Source organism: Pan paniscus, chromosome 2 (assembly GCF_029289425.2).
Source record: "Pan paniscus chromosome 2, NHGRI_mPanPan1-v2.0_pri, whole genome shotgun sequence".
Taxonomy (NCBI): Eukaryota; Metazoa; Chordata; class Mammalia; order Primates; family Hominidae; genus Pan; species Pan paniscus.
Window position 1 is genome coordinate 129,484,110 of NC_085926.1, and position 22,764 is coordinate 129,506,873.

General features: G+C 41.9%; 2 protein-coding genes and 1 pseudogene across 6 annotated transcripts in view; 1 reads left to right on the plus strand and 2 right to left on the minus strand.

Annotated features, from left to right (window-relative positions):
- MRPL3 (mitochondrial ribosomal protein L3) overlaps positions 1-2,019 on the minus strand; it is a 64,897-nt gene extending 62,878 nt beyond the window's left edge. The window contains exon 1 of the mRNA XM_034957402.3: positions 1,904-2,019. Within this exon, the coding sequence (XP_034813293.2) occupies positions 1,904-1,914 (11 nt within the window). The 5' untranslated portion in view covers positions 1,915-2,019. The remainder of the gene's footprint in view (positions 1-1,903) is intronic.
- Positions 1,165-9,829, plus strand: LOC100979680 (bcl-2-like protein 12; annotated as a pseudogene).
- The window catches only part of CPNE4 (copine 4), a 746,304-nt gene continuing 731,830 nt past the window's right edge, over positions 8,291-22,764 (minus strand). For all 5 annotated transcript variants that reach the window (XM_055110462.1, XM_055110464.1, XM_055110463.3 and 2 more), the window contains 2 exons: positions 17,266-17,502; positions 8,291-10,051 (listed from right to left, as the gene is read on the minus strand). In XM_055110462.1, the coding sequence (XP_054966437.1) occupies positions 9,917-10,051; positions 17,266-17,502 (372 nt within the window). In that variant the 3' untranslated portion in view covers positions 8,291-9,916. The remainder of the gene's footprint in view (positions 10,052-17,265; positions 17,503-22,764) is intronic.

The window sequence follows — 22,764 nt, forward strand, 5'->3', positions numbered from 1 at the left end:
TCCCAGGTTCAGGTGATTCTCCTGCCTCAGCCTCCCAAGTAGCTGGGACTACAGGCGCCCACTACCACATCCAGCTAATTTTTATATTTTTAGTAGAGATGGGGTTTCACCATGTTGCCAGGGTGGCCTCGATCTTTTCGGCCTCCCAAAGTGCTGGGCCAGCTATATTTCCTAAAAAACTGCACTGAGGGTCTATTGTAAGTGGTTCCCCTCCCACCAGAAGGATGACTTCTCTTACAGATTTATTTCTGCATGCTGTAATCACATATTGGGCACTAAATAGGGTCTCAGTTTAAAGGTAAGACAGGGCTCTGTTCTCTGGGAGAAACTGAGGTACTAGGTGGGGAGAAAAGTTCTGACAGAGGTATGCACAGGTAAAAAGGGAATCCACAAGGTAAATATTTAGTTTAATCTAGGGTAGGGAAGAGGGCTTTTTTTCTTTTCTTTTTTTTTTTTTTTCGAGACGGAGTCTCGCTCTGTCACCCAGCCTGGAGTGCAGTGGCACGATTTTGGCTCACTGCAACGTCTGCCTCCCAGGTTCAAGCGATTCTCCCACCTCAGCCTCCCGAGTAGCTAGGATTACAGGTGTGCACTACCATGCTTGGCTAATTTTTGTATTTTTAGTAGAAATGGGGTTTCATCATGTTGGCCAGGTTGGTTTCTAACTCCTGACCTCAGGTGATCTGCCCACCTTGGCCTCCCAAAGTGCTGGGATTACAGGCATGAGCCACCGTGCCAGGCCTAGGAGGGCTTCTGAGAGGAGTTGACATGTGAGCTGAGTCTCCCAAGATAAGTAGACATTAACTGGGTGAAGGGGTGGGATAGGGGAAACAACAAACCAATGTGAAGAGTTTGTTAGCAGTGTAGGGTGGGGTGGGGTGGCTAAAAGTGGGCAGAAAAAGTGTGCAAGGATCAGGATGAAAGTCAGATGCATGTTATGTTCAAGGTCATATTCAAAAATTAGGATTTCATTCTGAAGTTGGTGGGGAACCACTAAAGAATTTTAGGCAGGGCAATGAGATGCTTAGATTTATTTCCTAACTACCACTGTGGCAGCAGTATGGAGAGCAGATTGGATGAAGGTAATACGGATTACAGAAACCAGTTAGGAAAATCTTTTACATTCTAGACAAGAGGGGATAAGGTTAGAATAAGTCAGGAGCAGTGGCTATACAAAGAAGTGTAAAAATGATGACAGTAGGAGTTGAGTGGAGGAGATGGCAAGTTGAGTGGAGGAGGCGGCAGTGGGGCCCCGGATCAGGTGCCTCCATGGCAGGCTCTGAAGAGCTGGGGCTCCGGGAAGACACGCTGAGGGTCCTAGCTGCCTTCCTTAGGCGTGGTGAGACTGCTGGGTCTCCTGTTCCAAATCCACCTAGAAGCCCTGCCCAGGAAGAGCCAACAGACTTCCTGAGCCGCCTTCGAAGATGTCTTCCCTGCTCCCTGGGGCGAGGAGCAGCCCCTTCTGAGTCCCCTCGGCCTTGCTCTCTGCCCATCCGCCCCTGCTATGGTTCAGAGCCTGGCCCAGCTACTCCAGACTTCTATGCCTTGGTGGCCCAGCGGCTGGAACAGCAAGAGCAACTGAAATCTCCGCCTAGCCCTGCTGGCCTCGGACCCCGCCCTGCGCAGCAAGCGGATCGGCCTGGCCTCCGGCTCTTTTGCCCGCCTGGTGGAGCTGTTCTGTAGCCGGGAGGACAGCTCTCGCCCAAGCCGAGCATGCCCCGGGCCCCCGCCTCCTTCCCAGGAGCCCCTGGCCCTGGCCATGGAGCTGAGCCGGCGCGTGGCCGAGCTGGGGGACACCCGGGCCGGACTCAGCGTGGAGCACGCGCACAGCCTCACGCCCTGGATCCAGGCCCACGGGGGCTGGGTGAGCCGCTGAAGCCTCTCTCTCCCGGCCTCACTTTACCTGACTGTCATGTGATAGAGGAGGGGCGGCAACTTCTTAGGTTCCTCTCAGACCTCCGGTATTCTCCCAGCTCCGCTGCGTTCGTTCTGTGGTGAGCCCTTGCTGTATGCTAGGACTGCAGCCATGAGTGTGGACGCTATGCCTGGCGTCAACGACTGGGTACGCTAATACTGTGAGCGTGAAACCAGTGACTGAAGTTACTCAGGGAGAGGCCGGACGAGGTGGCTCATGCCTGTAATCCCAGCACTTTTGGAGGCCGAGGCAGGAGAATTGTTTGAGGCCAGGAGTTCAAGACCAGCCTGGACAACATAGTAAGACCCCATCTCTACAAAAATTGAAAATAATTAGCCGGGGTCGGGCACGGTGGCTCACACCTGTAATCCCAGCACTTTGGGAGGCCGAGGCAGGTGGATCACCTGAGGTCAGGAGTTTGAGACCAGCCTGGCCAACGCGGTGAAACCCCGTCTCCACTAAAAAAATACATAAATTAGCCGGGTGCGGTGGCAGGTGCCTGTAATCCCAGCTACTCGGGAGATTGAGGCATGAGAATCGCTTGAACCTGGGAGGCAGAGATTGCAGTGAGCTGAGATCATGTCACTGCACTCCAGCCTGGGCGATAGAGTGAGACTGTGTCTCAACAAAATAATATAATAATAAAAACCGGGTGTGGTGGCTTACGCCTGTAATCCCAGCACTTTGGGAGTCTGAGGTGGGTGGATTACTTGAGGTCAGGAGTTTGAGACTAGCCTGACCATGGTGACACCCAGTCTCTACTAAAAATACAAAATTAGCCGGGCATGCCTGTAATCTCAGCTAAGGAGGCTGAGGCAAGAGAATTGCTTGAACCTGGGAGGCAGAGGTTGTAGTGAGCCGAGATTGCGCCACTGCACTCCAGCCTGGGCAACAAGAGTGTAACTGTGTCTCAAAAAATAAATAAAAATTTTAAAAATTAATAACGAAAAAATGATGGCAGTAATAATAGCAAATGTCACAATATACCGAGTAGTGTGGCAAATGCCAGGTGTCATAGATGTTGTGTTTTGCAACCCAGATCTCCCCATTCAGGCTTGAGAATTTATTCTTCCAGTTGCTGAGACCCAGAGGCTCAACTTTTCTGAAATTTCCTTAGTTGAAAAGAGATGCTTTGACCAAAACCAACCCTTCTTTTGAGGTATCTGCTGGCTTATCTATGATGGGGTATAAAGGCCAGGCCCCTTTTCCCCAGCTTGGGATCACTTCAAAGGGCTGCCCCTTCAAAGCTTCTTATGGGATCAGAGTGCCACTTCCTTTTCTTTCCTTCTGCCGTTCATGATCCTGATAATACTCCCTTAATAGTCTATCTGCATTCTAATCTTGATCTTAGAGTTTGCTTTTCAGGGAATACAACCTCCAGACATTGTTCTAAGGTGCTTGCATACATTATCTGAAATCGCAGCAATTTGTCAAAGTAGGAATCATTCTCCCTCTTCTACAGATGAGGAAGTTGAGGCTCAGAGATACCATCCCACTCTTAAATAGCAGAGATTGGATTTGAATTCATATTGTTTTGGCTTGAAAACACCAGGTATTTTCACATACCATGCTCAAGAGGAAGGCACTGAGTCAAGACAGGATTAGAGAGTAGAAGTTTTTTAAGGAGGGATTTGATTGTCTATTTCATGTGGAGGGCAAGGAAGGGGATGATGATAAACATGGTTGACTGGCTTGATTGTTCTTCTCACCTGTGTCCTTACCTCTCTTCCTACACCACTACTCTACTTTCAATGTTTGAGAACATCTTCGTGAGAAAGTCCACAAATAGTAAATGTCTTAAGTGTTAAGGCATATATAATATGTCTAATGGGATCCCAAAGTCCTAGAGTCAGAGGGCAGCTCTAGGCTGTGAGCTCCTCCAGGAGCAGGGACCAAATGTTTTTATCTCTGCCTCTCTCACTTTAACTCCCATCCCCCTAGTTCTCACCCCAAGCCTAGTGCAAGGTTGGTGCTTATCAAGTGGGGTAGACTAAAAAACGGGAGGTATTCAAGCAGATTTAGAATAACCTCTCCTAGGCAAGGTCTAGAATCAGCAGTATTTTTTAACACCACTCCTTGACTTGGTCTGTATTTTTCTTCTATTACCATGGGAAGCCTTTTTACGATTCTTGAACAACCCACATTTACTCTAAGAATCATCTAGTAATATTTTGCATTTCTTTTGTGGTAGGCAGAATGGCCCCCCAAATAAGTCCAAGCCCTAGTCCCTGGAACCCATAAACATGTTCTGTTTATGGGTTTATGACTTGAATGATATAATTATGGTTACAGAGCTTAGGATCTTGGATTGTCTGGGTGGGCCAATCTAATCATAAACCCTTAAAAGCGGAAAACTTTCTTTGGCTGGAGTCAGTGAAATACAGCAGAAAAAGAAGTTAGAGTCAATGTTTGAGAAGGACACATCAGTGCTGGAGGGGGCCCCATGGAGAGCGTGAGAGGGAATGTGAGAAGCCCTTCAGAGTAAAGATTGTGTCTGCCCCCACCCCACCATCCCTGACACTGCCCTCCCCTCTACTTTCTTGCCCAGCTGATAGCCAGCAAGAAAACAGGGACTTCATTTCTGCAACTGCAACCAACAACCCGAGTGAGCTTGGAAGCAGATTCTTTCCAGAGCATCTAGTAAGGAACACAGCCCTACTGACACCTTGATTTCAGCCTTATGAGACTTTAAGCAGAGGATGCACCTGAGTCTTCTTGGATTTCTGACCTATAGAAACAGTGAGATTATCAATGTGTGTTGTTTTTACACACTAAGTTTGTAGATGTGTTATGCAGAAATAGCAAACAAATACAACTTTGGCAAGTAGGCTATAAAAAGCAGTTCTCAGAGTGAGGTCCCTGAGACTCTTTCAGGGGGTCTCTGAGGTAAAAACTATTTTCATAATAACATTAAAATGTTTTTCACCTTTTTCTCTATATTGACACTGGCATCAATGGTGCAAAAGCGATGGTGGGTAAAACTGTTGGGGCTTTAGCTCACATCAAGAAAGTGGCACCACACGGTACTAGTGTTCCCTGTATTTTTCACCATCATCACACACTTGAAGAAAAAACATACAGTTTTACTTAACACTGTTCCTGGTGCAGTAGGAAAATTATTATTTTTATTAAATTTTGACCCGTGAGTTCATGTTTTTCAAATGCTGGGAGACAAATTGCAAAGCACCAGAAAGTACTTTTGCTGCATTTTAACCTAAAATGGTTGCCTCAAGGAAACGCATACATGCCATTGTGTTTGGAGCTGATCTAGCTGCTTTTTTTCCTCATAGAACATCATTTTTACTTGTAAAATGACTGACAGATAAGCCAGAGCTATTCAGACTTGGGAGATATTTTCTTAAAAATGATTGAAGTGAGCCTGTCACTTCAAGAAAAACAACTGACAGTATTTGTTGGCAATGATAACATTTGAGCTTCCTAACAAAGATTAGAGTTTTGGAAAGCCTGAACCTGCCACCATAATTTGACAAGTTCTCCATACTTAAAGACTGTCTGGTGAGATCAGCAGTGATATTGTACAGCAATAGAAAATGCAGGGTTTTTTGATATTATAAAATAAACTGTGCAAGCATTTGGAACATCTAAATAGCTGAGTGGATCAATATTTTCTGAATGCCCAGTACGTGATGCTACAAAATAGTGCATGGGTAAAAGAACCATTGAAAATGCTAGGACAATTTTATTGATATGATTTCATATTCTACATTGCAACTAACCTTTAAAAAACTACCACTTGTTGAGTTTGGATGTGGTAAAAAGAAGGACAATTACCTGAAAAAGCTAAAAATAGCTCTCCTCTTTCCAACTACATATCCACGTGAGGCCAGGTTTTCAACATTGTACTTTAACCAAAACATCATTTCACAACACATTGAATACAGAAGCAGATATAAGAATCTGGCAATCTTTTATTAAACAAGGCACTAAAGATTTGAAAAATTATAAAGCAATGCTGCACTTCTCACTGACTATTTTTTGGTTTTGAAAGTATAGTTTGTTATGAAAGTATTTTATTTATGTTATCATGTAATGGGTCTATTATTGCTATTTAAATAAATTAATAAATATATTCCATTTCCAGTTTCAATTCCTAATATAGCAAATGTTAATAAATATAAACCACAGAAATAAAGCCTCTTTAGGGTCTTCAAGAATTTTAAAGTGTGTATATTATCTATTGAGACCCAGTGGAGAGCAGGCCATACACAGATATAACTCAGTGGTTCCAAATTTGCACACAGAGCAAACATAAGCCCAGAGGTAGTTTTCATTTGACTTGCACAGATTGGTTCTTGCAATTTTTTTTTTTAGACTGAGTCTTGCCCTGCCCTGTCACCCAGGCTGGAGTGCAGTAGTGCGATCTCGGCTCACTGCTACCTCTGCCTCAGGTTCAAGCGGTTCTCCTGCCTCAACCCCCTGGGGAGCTGGGATTACAGGCATGCACCACCGCACCCGGCTAACTTTTGTATTTTAGTAGAGATGTGGTTTCACCATGTTGGCCAGGCTGGTCTCGACCTCCTGACCTCAGGTGATCCGCCTGCCTCGGCCTCCCAAACTGCTGGGATTACAGGTGTGAACCACGGCACCCAGCCAGCTCTTGTCTTTTTAAACAGTTACTGAATTTTAAATGAGCTTTCAATATTTATAGATCAGTAGGTTTTATGTGAAATACCATGTTTTTCAGTTTTCTTAAAAAACTGGATGGGCTGGCTGCATTAGGTCCAAATTCTTGCATGGCCCCTGGACCTGGGTAGCAGCTGCCTTCTGGACACATGCGTTCCAGTTTCCCTCCATTCTTCTTACTTTACTCTTTATGTCCCTCTGTTAAAACCTGTTTTTTTCTTAGTTATTCCTATGGCTTGCGCAGCTCTTGGAAGCATCTGTATTTGTAATGTCCAACCTAAATGGTCTCCTTGATGGCAAGAAGTTGGGGAGACCTGGTTGTGGCTTGAGAATTTTCTATTGCTTTCAGGGAGGGATGTTGTACATCACGAGACACCAAGTGCCCAAAACAACAATCTGAGATCATCAGATGAGACAGATCTTTCTGAATTTGGGAGCAAAGGATATTTTAAGGCTAATTTCTCTCAAATTTCCTAATAATCTGCTGCTTGATATGGCAAATGAATGAGTATAGTGCAAGAAGGATAGCCGAAATGGGGATTATACAATGAGTTTGGGTTTAGGAGCCAGAGTATCCATATTTAAATCCTGGCTCTGAACTTCCATAGCTGTGCTATCCTGGCAAGCTATCTAATCTCTCTGTGTCTCAGTTTCCTCATCTGCAAAGTAAGGCTATTAATACTACCGATCTCACGAGGATGTTGGGAGGATTAAATGAGATAGTACATTACAAGCACTTAGAACAGTGCCTGGCACACAGTAACCTTTTGTTATGAACTGAATATTAGTGTCCCTCCAAAATTCATATATGAAGCCCTACCCCTCAATGTGATGGTATGAAGAGGTGGGGACTTTTGAAGATAATTAGGCTTAGATGAGGTCATGAGGGTGGGATCCTTGTGATGAGATTAGTGCCCTTATAAGAAGAGACCAGAAAGCTAGCTCTCTCTCTCTATCATGATAGGACATAGTAAGAAGGTGGCTGTCTGCAAGCCAGAGGTGAGCTCTCACCAGGAGCCAAATTGACTTGTACTTTGATCTTTGACTTTCCAGACTTCAGAACTGTGAGAAGTAAATTTCTGTTGTTTAAGCTACCCAGTTTATGGTATTTTGTTATAGCAACTTGATCTGACTAAGACACCCTTCAATAATTCATAGATATTATTTTTATTGTTCTTTTGAGATGAACTTGAGTCTGACTGTGAAAAGGAAAGTAAACTGCCTTAAGGTTCTGCCAGGCCAACTGCACTCTGTCCTCTCTGCCCCATCTCACAGACTCCAGGAATCCTGACATGAGTGTAGAGATCCTAACAGATCTTTGTGAATGACAGGGTGCATCATTTAATTGATAGACACAAACACTTAACCTACCTGTGAAATCTACAGTGGATTAAAGATTGATCATAAGGCATATTAACAAGACTATTCATTCATTTATTTATTTTATTAGTCATCTCTGTATTTATTAAATGTCTATTGAGTGTTTACTGTGTTCCAGGTATATAGACATGTAAGTTCATGTCTTGGTTTGGGGTTAGATATAATCACCAGATATTTCTGTAATATTGCACCTAAATATTTTAATTTCTTGTTTATTAGAAGCAGTGATCCATGTTTCCATTGGACTGTGAAAGAGCTACTTCTACTCTGAGGCCACATTGCCTACATGAAATAAATTATTGTTAGGAAATTGCCTTGAAAAGAGAAACAAGACCACAACTCTTAGAAGAATTCTGTAAGTACCCAATTTATTAATAAAACAATATAGCTTAAATATTTATGATTTTTTCAGTCATACAATTTTACCATCATTCCCAAAATGTTGTGCATTTGGTGACATGTATTTGCAAGATTAGGATCTATAATTATAACTCTGGAAATCATACAAGGCATTTTATTTGCTTGTTAATACTGCTCCCCTCTTCAAACAAACAACAAATTTTGCCTTGTGATTTACTTCTTCATCTCTCTGACCAAAAATAAACTCCACTTTGTGCCTTTTATGCTTGCAAAAACACTTGCCTGTTTCCCTGCAAGAAGATTATACAAGTTAAACATTCGTCCTTTTGGTTCCAGACTGGCCAGCTTATATTGAAACAAAACACCTCGACCCCAGACAATAATTCCAGGCATTTCTGCTTATAGAATTTGTTCTCAGAAGTGATAGAAAGGAGGCAAGAAATTCCCACACTAAGCTCAAAGGTCAACTTAGTGGACCAGATATCGGGAGCTGTACTGCATAGCCATTTGCCATGTGTAAGTTTCTATTGTTGTGGTTCCAGTGAAGACGCTCTGAGGTCACTTCTAGGGATTGACACCATCCATGCAGTGGTGTGTGATGCCACTTTTAAGAGGGCAAGGACTGGCCAGGAGGAGCACTTTCTAGTCTTATCTAAGGAAGAGGTGTGAGTATAAAGCAGCGAGACTGATTTGAGGTGTGCAGCTTCTGGAATCAGTCTCATTACTTTCTACTGTCACCTCTGGAGACAGGCAGGACTTTTGTGCTACTGTCAGGAAGAGGTGCCATTCTCAAGCAGACTAGAAGCCACGCTATTTTTGATGGTCTCCATCATGACACCCTAAAGTCTAGATCCTCACTCCTCTTGGTATAGTCCAGGGACTGCATTAGCATCACCTGGGACCTAGTTAAAGATGCAGAATCTTGGGTCCCACACAGACCTATGTATCACAATCTGAATTTTAATAAGACTCTCAGGTGATTTGTGTACACAGTATGAAGTATGAGAGGTGCTGGGCTAGATGACCCAGACTTACCTCAAAAAGACTCACCTCAGAAAGAAGAAGTAAATAAACCTCTTCTTTAGTAGAGAGACCATTCTCAGCAGGGAGGAATTAGAGATAACAACTGCAAAAACCATGTGGGTTTTTCTTTTTTTATTTTAAACATGCAAAATACAGTCCATGCATCTGCCATTTTAAAAAGTCTCTCATCCTATAGCAGATAAAACCAAGTATATTTTGTCTATCAACGTTCAGTAAATGTTTCAAAATGCTTTAGAGTGTAAAGATAAGAAATTTAGCAAAATTTCAACAAACCTGTATAAAAAACGGATACAGATACCATTTTATTTCAAGGCGACATGCTGTAATGTAAATAGTAAGTTATTATTATCTGTATTTCTTTGTAAAAAGTTAACAATACAAGGGTTTAACAGATCCAGGCCTCAGGGCTACACATGCAAAAAAAATTGTCAGATAGTTAAAAATCACCAAAACGTGCTATTTTTAAATGTGTATATGTTGTTGTTTTTTTAAAGTACAGGAGTAGTAGAAGTATTAAATATGAAATATTAGCAGGAATAGTATTTCAGAACTCTGTAAAACTGTGTGGGGAGTTCATGGTGCTAGTGTTCTGGAAGATTCATACATTTCTGATGAACATTTTGGTTTAATTCCTTTGCCATTGTAATAGTCCACAACTTGGTTTGGGACTTCAGCCAGCACGCTCTTTGCCAGGGCAGCTGGAGATGCCTGCAGGGAAGAAGAAATCATCATGACATTGGCTTCTGGTCAAGGAATCAGACTCAACCTAAAAGATTTGAGTCCTGCTCTGGGCAGCTAAGTTTCATTCACTTTCATTCATTCATTATTTGTCAAGGGTCTACTTCAAGCAATAGTTGTCAGATTGTTGGAAAATGGACCTTTAATTTCATTATTATATATTTTTATGCCTGTCTCAAACTATAAAACTATTTACATCTGAAGACGAGTAAAAGTTGGATGGGAGAATGAATTGTTCTGCAGTTTTATTTCTAATTTTCACTCAATTTTAGACACTTATTTATGTTCCAGGTGCCACACTAGGGTTTGAGGGTCTGTGGTTCTTGCCTCAGGAAGGCTGTAATCACGAGGGGAACTAGGCATGGCCAATATTAACTATGAGGTAGAATATGACACATGCTATAGAGCAGCAGTGTCACATTACATGGGAGCTTATTAGCAATGTAGACTCAGACCCAACTCAGAGCTACTGAATCACAATCTGCCTTTTAACTTGACGCTCTAGTGATTCATATGCATATTAAAATTTGAGAAGCTCTTCTCTAGAGAATCACAAACAGTGAGGCCAGGGCATAAAAAACATAGAGACTAACTTATCTTGGAGGCTTCTAAGAGGAGGTGGCTTTTAAGCTGAGCATATTTTAATACATAGAGAAGGGGTAGGGGAATGGCATTTGACCATCATAGGCATAGTGAGTTACCTGATGGAGCTGAAGGAAGTGTATATGGCAGGTGGGGGATGAGGGGGTTTAGGGGTAGTTGCAGGATTGGTTGGGCATTTGGTTGGAAAATTGGCTTGAGACCAGGTGATGGAGAGTCTTGAATACCACACTAATTCATTTAGCCTTTATTCTATCAGCCTTATGGATCTACTGCATGATTTTGGGGTAGGGGCACAGGAGGACCATGTGATTTATGGTGATGATTCTGTAGCAGAGAAAGGTTGAAGCTGATATCATACATGGACTCTGGAGTCATGTAGAGCTGGGCTTTACTCCTGGCTCTGGCATTTAGTATTAACTGTACAACCCCTGGGCAAGCAATTTCAATGGCCTGAGCCTCATTATTAACTATTATTGAAGAGATTGAAAACTTGAGGCAGACTTAACAAGTGTTTGAGATTCCAAAAGAAAGAGGGCTGGACTGAATACCATGTGACCTGGTTTTCAGTTCTTTCTTTTCTATGTGGCTTGCCACTTGGCCATTTAACTTTACTAAGCCCCGCTGTTCTTAGAGGCAAAAGAGAAAAGAAAAATAATTCACTCTATCTCACAGAGTCTCAAAATAAGAGACATGTATCTTTTAAGCAATCTGAAAACACTGTAAAGAGTTTTTCTCAAGTGATCTTTCACATTTTGAAGATGTCATAGCATGATGGACATTTGTGATCTACAGATATCCCTTTATTTTATAAATAACTGCTCAGGGTTGTGTGTTAGACCATGGTCCATGTGTATACTGGGGCAGACACAAAAGTCATTTATACCCTTTCCTCCCTGGCTGTTTCTCATACAAAGGTTAGAAAGTCAAATCCTTGATTTTCCAGCTTCCTTTACATCTAGGGATAACAATATGACCCAATTCCATCCTTTGAGATATAAGTGAAAATTTCCTGGGGGAGGTTTTTTGGAAAGCTTTTCTCTCCTGGTTAAAAGTTAAAAGACTTTTTCCTTGTGAAAAGTCTTCAACAATACAAGAGTTTAACAGATTCTGGACTCGGCTACACATGCAAAAAAATTTTCAGATAATTAAAAATCACCAAAATGTGCTATTTTTAAAGGTGTATGTATTTTTTTAAGTACAGGAGTAGTAAAAGTATTAAATATGAAATATTAGCAGGAGTAGTATTTCGGAACTCTGTAAAAGTGTGTGGAGGTAATGGTGCTAGTGTTCTGGAAGACTTGTACATTTTTTCTTTTCGTTTTTTTTTTTTTTTTTTGAGATGGAGTCTCACTATGTCACCCAGGCTGGAGTGCAGTGGTGCGATCTCAGCTCACTGTAACCTCCGCTTCCCGGATTCAAGCAATTCTCCTGCTTCAGCCTCCAGAGTAGTTGAGATTACAGGTGCCCACCACCGTGCCCAGCTAATTTTATATTTTTAGTAGACATGGGGTTTCACCATATTGGCCAGGCTGGTCTTGAACTCCTGACCTCATGTGATCCGCCCGCCTCAGCATCTCAAAGTCCTGAGATTACAGGCGTGAGCCACCGCACCCAGCCTTGAAGACTTGTACATTTCTGATGAACATTTTGGTTTAATCCCTTTGCCATTGTAATAGTCCAGGACTTAGTTTGGGACTTCAGCCAACATGCTCTGGACACAGTTGGCCCTATGTCCCTTTCCTCTTCCTTTCTATCTTGAAATAGAATGTGATTACTGGAGCTATAGCAACCATTTTATCATTATGTAGGAAGAGCAAAGGGAATCACAATGTGCTGGCTCTGACACTATTGAATCACTGACTCCAGCAGCAATGAGCCCCTAACTTCTAGCTACATGAGAAAAATACGTTCTATTTGTATAATCCAGGGTTTCTCAATCTTGACACTATTGACATTTGGGGCTGAATAATTCTTTGTGTGGGGGACTGTCCGGTGCACTGCAGGAAGTTTAGCAGCATCCTTGGCCTCTACCCACTAGATATGAATAGAAGCCCCATATTTGTTATATGTCAGATATTCCAAAATGTTTCCTGGGGCATAATGTTACCCTTGGTTAAAAACCATTTATGTAATCCCTGTAAGATGGATTTACTGTTGCTTGCAGCAAAAAATATTCCTAAACCAGGCTGTCAAATAGATCTTCCTCTGATGATGGTAATATTCTATATCTGTGCTGTCCAGTATGGGAGTTCTTAGTCTCACGCAACTATTGAGTCCTTGAAATAAGGCAAGTCTGACTGAGGAACTGAGTTTGAAATTTTATTTTCTTTTAATGAACTTAAACGTAAGTAGCTACATGTGGTTAGTGGCTACCATATTGGACAGCATTGTTCCCAAAGGATCCCCCATCCCCTTGCATATCTGTGCTGGCAAGCAAATAAGGCTTTGGGGATATGTATTGGGTGGGAAAGGGTCAAGAATATGAATGAAGCTGGTAATAACAGTAATAAAAGCTTTATTTATTAACCACCTACATGGACCAGGCACTATCTTAAGCTTTATATAGACAACACCTTATCTTTGCAATGCATGTATCATTTACCTCATTTTATAGATGAAAGTCTGTGGCATGGAGAGGTTAAATAACTTGCCCAGAGTCACAAAGCTTAAAGCATATGATAGTTTGAGTGTGTCTCCTAAATTAATGTGCTGGAAAGTTAATGATCAATGCAACAGGGTTGGGAAGTGGGGCCTCATAAGAGGTCAGTATCATGGGAGCAAGTTAGTTATCATGGGAGTGGGTTGTTATAAAAGAGTCTGCCCCTTGTGCTTTCCTTCTCCTTGTGTCTTACATGTTTGCTTCTGCCTTCCATACTTCTGCCATGAGATGACCCTTGTAGGTGCTGGTGCTATGCTTTTGGACTTCCCAGACTCCAAAACCATGAGCCAAATAAACTTCTGTTCTTTATCCAGTCTATGATGTTCTGTTATATGAGCAGGAAAAAAGACCATAACATAACTTGTGCCCTGTAAACTCTAAAGTTCTGAGTTATCATGCAGAGCAGAAAAAGAGAGGCAATTCATGAGTTAATGGCTTACATAAAATGATTTAAGCTGCTACCTTCCCTTTTATTTATGGCTTATTGAATTCAAAGTAGATTAGTTTGGGTAATGAAATGGCTTTCAAAATCTAATTTGAAATCCATGAAGATAAGATGGGTGAGTATGCGCCTGGTGTTCTTCCTTGGTCATTCACAGAGCAGCCAGAGAATCTGTGTAGCACAGAGACTGTGAGCAGCACCCTACTTCCTTGCTCTGCCCCGAGCATTCCTCTTGTTGACAATGTCCCCAAAATTCCCTGCTCTTCAAGGCTCTGTCTTTCCTCAAACACTTAACTTAAGCTGTAAGCCTTTTCCCATGGCTACTTCTCTCTGCTTTGAGGTCCTGTAACAACATTTTAATTCTTCTCAACCACCCACAGGTTGCTTAGCATGTGATTTTTCTGCTAATACCTTTCTCCCAGTCATGCAATTCTCCAGTAAATGTCTTGAGGCGTGGATCCATGGTTCTATCATTTCATTGTGGTCCTAGTGACTAGCATGTGCCTTGCACAGAACAAGCATTCTGTAAGTGTTTTGGGGAAGAGGAGGAGACTTGAGGGTAGAGGTTAGAACCTTTCATAGTTCAGTGACATTGTGTCAGCACACAAGTGTGTGTGGGGAAGTGGGGAGGTGGGGGATGCAGAGGGGAGAGAGGGTGATTTGGGGAAGTTAATGAATCTCCTAGAGAGTGAACTCTTTGATCCTGCTGCACTATGCAAAGTTATCACTGGTATTCAGTGATGTGTCTATCTATTTTGTCTGTCTGAAAAGAAGACAGCATTAAAATCAGGAAGAACACCCTTTCCTCCATCTTAGACACCTAGGGAGAAACTAGCTTCATTAATGAACATAATTGCAGCAAATTTAGCCTGCTCTAGCTCATCCGTCTGTAAAGAATACTACTTCTTTTTGACTCTACTCCTTGCTGTCCATAGGCAGACAACTTTAGGGCTTAGTGCATCTCTTTCATTAATGAGTACCTTTATTTGAAAATCTCTTCCTAGGGAAACTTGAGGATGGCATATAACAATACAATTACCCCTCATCCACATGCACAGCCCTGGGAGCTTGTGGGAAGATTGACTGCTGTTGCTGTTACTTAGAAACTCTCTCTGTACTCAACTCTGTAGCCAGGGATTGGTTTTCTGCTCCTTCAGTGATTTTAATTACACTGCAGCCCTCCTTAAAAGTAGAGTAGTAATTGTGTGGCAGTACAGTTATGAACAATACCTCATCATCCAAGGAGCCTTGGAATGTGCAGTTACTTCCCTATGAAGTCTGGGCAGGTCATGAAATATAGAGTTCAGCTGAGGCTGCTGAGCTGGTGATCTATCTGAATTCTTATTTTAAAGCCTGTCCAAAGAAGGTGGCACAACAAACAGCAATTTCTGAAGAGCATATGCTAAAGGCTCTCACACTAGGACTGGTACCAGGATTACAGTCAAGTATGTATGGGGGTGGGAGGATGGATGGATCATTGTTTTGATGATCCATTTAGCTTTCCACCTCTCATCTGCAATTTCCTTACACAGTATAGGTGAGATTCCAGTGTGAACCCAAATTGGGAGTCAGATGTGTCTGGATATATCTGATAAACTCAGTATGAAGAATGTCAGGGATTCATTTGAATGAGTTTTTGACTGGAGGAGAAAGGCTTTACCAAATAAGGTTGAAGTGGAGGGGATGGCATCCTGCCTGACCCAAATAACTGATTTGAGCCCTATGCAGGGAGGGACTGCAGTGGAAGTTAATGAAGATACTTTCCAGCAGGGGTCTTTGAGATGTGGAGACACATCTCACTGCATTAATGACTCAGGTGACAGAGGGGACTCGGTAGCATGGAAAGGAGAGGATTCTCTTCTTTTCCAAGGAGACCACAGATAAGCTTCACGGTACTGAAGGTTCTGAAGATTCCCTGTTGCCAGGGCAGCTCAAGTTTAGTCACCAGTCCTGGGGATGGTATTGTTGGCATCTGCAGCAGTGCAGAGGGCAAGGCCTCAGTGGAAAGTAGGGGCTGGGCATATGCTCTGCTCTTGGGTGGCTTTCACAAGAAGCACAAAACAAAAAACACAAAGGCTATCCAGTAATACCCAAGTTACCCCCACAGGCGCCTAGACACAGCTAGGATACTCTAGAGGGGTCTTCAGGACTACCATTAGCCCCAAGGGAGGCTTTTATGAATTCAAGATGTCCTTCTGGGTGATTACAGCTCAATAGGTGCAGGGATTTGTGGAAATTTAAAAAATTCTCCTTCCTCCATGGACACAATGTATCAAAACCTGGGAAGGTGGAAAAATTGTTACTGAGCATTTTTTCTATGTCATACTAGAGCATTGTCTATTGGTTCTGCCTCAAGGCCCTTGGGGAATGCAATGCTGCTTGCCTGACTTACTATTTCTTACTGGTAAGAGCCCAAGACTGTAAAGTTAGGTATTAATTTATAGAAAACTGATAGCAGGCGATTTCTGGCCCATAGAGAGGGCAATTCAAAGATTACTTTTTTTTTTTTTTTTAACCCTCTTGGTCATTAATCAGTTTTCAATCTACCTTAGCAAACTTATTCAGCATTTTTTCCCACTGACTTTAACTGTCTTATTTATTTACTTTTTTTGAGACCAAGTCTCACTCTCATCACCCAGGCTGGAGTGCAGTGGTGTGATCTCGGCTCACTGCAACCTCCACCTCCCTGGTTCAAGTGATTCTCATGCCTCAGCCTCCCGAGTAGCTGGGATTACAGGCGCCTGCCACCACGCCCAGCTAATTTTTGTATTTTTAGTAGAGATGGAGTTTTACCATGTTGGCCAGGCTGGTCTCAAACTCCTGACCTCAGGCGATCCACCCACCTTGGCCTCCCAAAGTGCTGGGATTACAGGGGTGAGCCACTGCGCCCAGCCTTATATACTCTTTTGAACTAACTTTATCATCTTGTTTTGAAGGAGTTAAATAAATTTTTGATGCTGCTTACTATATTTTTTATAGAGGATTTAGGTTTCTATCATTTTGGAAATATACTTTGCCAAGGCAAACACAGACTTCTGCCAGGCCACATAGCTTGACAAGCAAAACATAAGCTGCATTTCAGTTTCTGCTTGGTACTTTGGGCAGGCACCTTTAGGCAGGGAACAAGCTGCCCATCTGTAGGCAGTCCTAGATGCACTAGAGATCCTAAATTATATGAATTATAGGGCAAGCATCAGTGAAATTTTGCCTACAATAGTTAGCATGGCTCCTGATCTGTAACTCAATTTATAATTTTTTTCTCCAAAGAGTCATGCTCTATATATCCTTGTTGTGGGAGATGACGTGGCCCAGGAAGGGATAGCTAAGCCAGGTCATCTCCCACAGCAAGGGTATGTACAGCATAGCTGGTGTTGCTTCAAGAATGGTGGATCACCATAAACATTGGTGGACAAATGTGGGAGGTGAGCATGCTTTGGTTCTGCTCTTCCATGAAAAGTGCCCCAATGTGTATATGCATACGTGTTTGAAGTTCCTGAAGGGCACGAACTGGACGATGTCTCGAAGAACAGGCTCTCCCTTGGGTGACCTCAGAATCCCATCATCACCATCCAGCATCTGCATGTCACTGAAGTCAGCGTTCCCTACTCCCACGATGATGACTGACATGGGGAGGTGGGAGGCATGGACAATGGCCTCCCGGGTGTCGGCCATGTCTGTGATAACACCATCTGTCAGGATCAGCAGGATGAAGTATTGCTGCAGTCAGATGCCCCACGATGATGGGGGGGTGAAGAGGTGAGGGAGACAAGGACAATACAATACCAGTTAGACACCCAGGTGGCCTCACTGCACATTGACCAAAGCAACAGTGATGACAGACATTTTTTGAGTGTGCTGATAGTCCTAAAGGCTTAGGGTTCTGATGAATGGAGCTTAAAGGTAGGCATGGCAATTATAGCTTAATTATAATAACTACCTCACTGACAGTTACAAAGAAAGAGCAGCAGGCCAAGAGTTAGGAGGACAGGCTTCAAAGCCTCATTCTGTGAGACCCTGGGACGATCCCTTAACTCGTCTGTGTCTGAGCGTCTTCATTTCTCAAATGAGGGGTGGGACCCAATAATTTATATGATCTTCTTTACTTGAAGATATTTAAAAATCTAAAGCTATGACATCCAATACAATGATGACTAACCCCATGAGACTACTCAGCCCTTGAAATGTGGCTAGAGCAAGTGACGAACTGAATTTTATATTTTATTTAATTGTAATGAATTTAAATTTAACATTAAAATTGGATAGCCAATTCAGTTATTAGAAACATTTTAAGTATGTTTGGAACAACTTCAGTAGATTAATCTACTTTTTCTTTCTTTGTAACTGTCAGTGAGGTAGTTATTAAAATTAAGCTGTAACTATAAAATCTAAACAAAGATCAAGTATTTATGATAACTTAGCATCCAAATTGATATGCTGTAAGTATGAAATACATGTGGATTTTGAAGACTTATTACACAAAATAGAATGCAAATTATTTCATTAATAATTTTTTTATATGGAGTACATGCTAAAATGACAATATGTTGGCTATGTTGGGTTAAATAAAATATATAATTAAAATGGATTTCTCTGTTTCTTTTTACTTTTTAAAATACAGTTACCGAAGAATTTAAAACTGTATACATAACTCGTGTTATATTTCCACTGGATGGCACTAGTCTAAAGTCCTGCTATAAGAGGGTCAGGGTTGCAGTCTCTCCCTCTGAAGGCCATGTGCCACAAAGGTGGCAGCTCTTCTCCAGGCACACTTGCAGAAGGTTGCAGTGCTCCCATGGCTTCCTGCTTTAAGTCCTGACTTCTGGCCTGCAGCCTGCCTGGCCCCTTTCCATCTGGAAAGCTGGAAGATGACTCAGCAGAGATGGGAATTGGAGGAAAGGTGCTGTACTCAGCAGCACAGGGAAGCCTTGGAAAGTGCTCTGGGGCCTGGAGAAGGATGACCCATTGGAGGTCATCACTATTTTTAGTCAACATGAGAGGCATCATGATGGCCTTTACTGGTAAGAGGAAAGAGAAGCAGATTAGTCAGATGCAGCTCAGGCTAAACAGAAAAGAACTTTCAATATAATCCTGCAAGATGCCCAACATTTATAGGTAGTAAGTGTGAGATTAAGCCATTCCACGTTACCATACTTCAAAGGAGAAAGATTGGATAGAAGAGTGACATTTTGAAAACATCTGGTTTTGAGAATCATATACTTAATGTTGCAAATAGTTTGGTAGTACTAAAGAATTTCATTTTTTTTCTGTGAGCCTGAAAAAATGTTTTAAATGAAAAATGTAAGCTGGAGGTAGGTGAACTTCACACTGTGATGAAGATAGCCACATGTTCTGAATGCTTTTCATACAGTCTAATGTAAAGGCTAATTCTGTTCCATGTCCATTAACTAACCACTCACCCCTAGTCCTAGCTGAATTCCCAGTTTGTTTTTCAGATTCATTCAAGTTGTATGTTTCCTTCTATGTCTGTATTTTCTGAGTTGTATATGTTCACAAGGAAGTTGGCTTGAGAGTTTAGAGAAGGCTTTCAGTAGGATGAAGTGATGGGGGCGGTAGGGAGGTGCAGAGAGAAGTGGCAGAAAGAGGCAATGTTGGTGGTTTGGGGATGGAGGGAAGGAGTATAGGACATACCAGAATCATAAGTCACCCTCTCTGGAGTGCACCTGGAAGACCAGGGCAGGTGGCACATCCAAAAAGAGACTACTTCTGATTCATGAGCAGGTGGGCCCTCGAGTGAATCACACTTCTGTGTCTCCTACCTTTATCCTCTACCTTCCCCTAACTCCTGTCTGATCTGATCTTAGAGTTCAGTGGATGAATCTCCCCTACCTGATAAATGCCTTAAAAAATAAAACAACCTGATAGTTATACTACCACATTGAGAAACTTTAGAGTCGTAATGTTCTACAGCAGAGGTCAGGAAACTATTTTTTGTCAAGGGACATTAATAAGTATTTTAGGCTTTGTAGACCATAATGGTCTCTGTCACAACTACCTAACACTGCCACTGTAGTGTGAAAACAGCCATAGACAATATTTAAAATGAATGGGAGAGGCTGTGTTCCAATAATATTTTATTTACGGACACTGATTTTTAATGTCACAAAATCTTCATATGTCACAAAATACAAATATTATTCTACTTTTGATTTTTTCAACAATTAAAAAATCTAAAAACCATTCTCAGCTTGCAAGCCATTGAAAAACAGTTTAGTTTAGTTATAGTTTATTGACTGCTGATCTAAACTAGGGGTTCTTAACCTGTCTCCATGGACTACTGCAAGATTTAAGGCAGTCTGTAAACTTGGGGTAAATTACATTTTTATTTTCACTAATCTCTAAGTAAAATTTATCATTTTTTCACTATAAGTGTAATCAACAAATCAAATTAATATTAGTTCTACTTGTGGCTTAGTTATTAATAAAAAAACATATTTTCCTGTTATATTACAGTACCTACATATATTTCAATGTATTATTTATGTTTAACACAACTTAGAAATTACAGAATTATTAGACAAACTACTGGTTCTCATAATTTAAAATGTAAATACAGAAGCATTTTATTACTGTATTTATGATGTCTCCATCTTCCTTTTAAAAAATATTTTGCTAACTGCATTTCAATATAATTGGTTTACTTTATAATATGGGTCTTATGTTGTACATTAAAAAATACTTCTGGCTGGGTGCAGTGGCTCACGCCTGTAATCCCAGCACTTTGGAAGGCCTAGGTGGGCGGATCATGAGGTCAGGAGATCAAGACCATCTTGGCCAACATGGTGAAACCCTGTCTCTACTAAAAATACAAAAATTGGCTGGGCGTGGTGGCATGTGCCTGTAATCCCAGCTACTCGGGAGGCTAAGGCAGGAGAATCATTTGAACTAGGGAGTCAGAGGTTGCAGTGAGCTGCCAGTGCACTCCAGCCTGGCAACAGAGCAAGACTCCATCTCAAAACAAAACACAAAAAACCACACACACAAAAAAACACAAAAAACCACTTCTGAGAAAGGATCTATGAACTTTATCAGCTGCTAAAGGGGTTTGTGGAACAAAAAGTTTAAGAACTCCTGGTCTGAAGAGATTGTCAGGATTCTGGAATCTGATCCTGCCAGGTTTAATCTAGCTAAAGGCACTAGGCTGTAGACTGCAGGATCGAAACCTGATAGAAATTTCCAATAAAGCAAACAATAACAGTTCCTTCTAAAGTCAGACTGGGAAAATGCTCATGGATGAAATATTATAGTCTTTGAATATACTTGAGGTCCTGTTTAGATAAAGAGGGGCATTTTTTACCTGGAAGAGTTCCACAAAATCAAGGGGAAAATCCTACAGCAACAGACTCCCTGGCACAGCTTGCCAAAGATGTTCAACTTTATGACCCTTAGAGATAACAAGGGACTCTGGACCACAGACTTTTCAAAGAACAGGAGAAACCTCTGGGGAAAAGCTTATGTTCTTGGTCTATAGGGGTAATTTATATGGAGATGTGTGGGTTGGATGCTTCTTACTTGTAGTCCCATTTAATGACCTGTCCTTTCATTGCAGACCCAGCTATCCCTGAGGGAGTGAGTGATGGCCAAAAACTCATGCTGTTCTATATCAGCCTGAAATCCAGACCTTTGTTAGTTCTGTTCTCTTTTTAGCCATGTGAATCCTGGTACCCCAGAGGGGATGAGATCATCCAATTTTTAAACTGGGCCCCAGGGAGCCCTTAGGGATGCCTTGGATGCTCTTGAGGATAAGGGAGCTAAAGAGAATGGACAAGTTTCTGACTCTACTCCTTAGACCAAATTTGGCAAGAATAGTGTATTTTTTAAGTCTATTTTATATGTTGAGTTTCTAAGCAAGTTATCATTTGAAGAATTGGTTCTGGTGCTGAAAAAAGGTTAAAAAATAAAATAAAATAATGGTCACATCCAAACCTTATTCCTAAATCTTGCGTCTATGAAGGTTCAAATTTGCTCCAAGACCTCTGTGGTCAGAAAGAGATGCATTTGGGGAAGCCTTGCAGGGCCCATGCACTGGTGGAAATGTTGGTCTATAATCCTGAGAAGTGTTGGTGGTTAGCCAGATGCATTGGCTCATGCCTATAACCCCAGAACGTTGGGAGGCTAAAGAAGGAGGATTGTTTGAGCCCAGGAGTTTGAGACCAGCCTGGGCAACATAGCAAGACCCCATCTCTACAAAAAATATGAAAATTAGCTGGGCGTGGTGGCACATGCCTTTGGTCCCAGCTATTTGGGAGGCTGGGGCCAGAGGATTGCTTCAGCCCAAAAGGTTCAAAGCTGTAGTGAACCATGATTGTGCCCCTGCACTTCAGCTTGGGTGATAGACCAAGACCCTGTCTCAAAAAAAAAAAAAAAAAAAAACAAAAAACTAATAGTGTTCATGGCTTCTGAAAAGAAGAGGAAAAATGAGCAGAGAGGAGTCATGATTTTCTTAGCTTTCACACCTGGAAAAGACTTGGCTTGGATTAAATTCTCAGCATTACTGCTGGACAAGATCTCAGCTTACAGAGTGTCTCTGCCCAGCATAAAGGCTAATATATCCACAGTTTTATATATTCACTATTCTAAAGTAATTATTTGAAGTAATACACACTTAGCTCCCCAGGGTCTCCAGTCCTTTTCATAGTCAAACCACTGGTTAGTGATTTCAAGAACATGATGTAATAAACAGAGGAGATGAGAGAACATGCCCCACAGATCAGACCCATTTGTTTCTTATGGATAGCTATGGGTCACCTGATGGATGTTGTGTAGCAGATTGAAACTGTGGTCAACTATGTTAGTAAAAGGACATGGAAAAATTATGAGTCTAAAACAAAATTTTGCTTCAAACTTCCTATTCCCTTGTAGGAATTGCTCATGTCACTCAATGACCCAAGCCCGGAGTAGCTGAAGATGATAATGAGATGTATGGAAGGGCCAGTGGACTGAACCAAAGACATGCAGTGA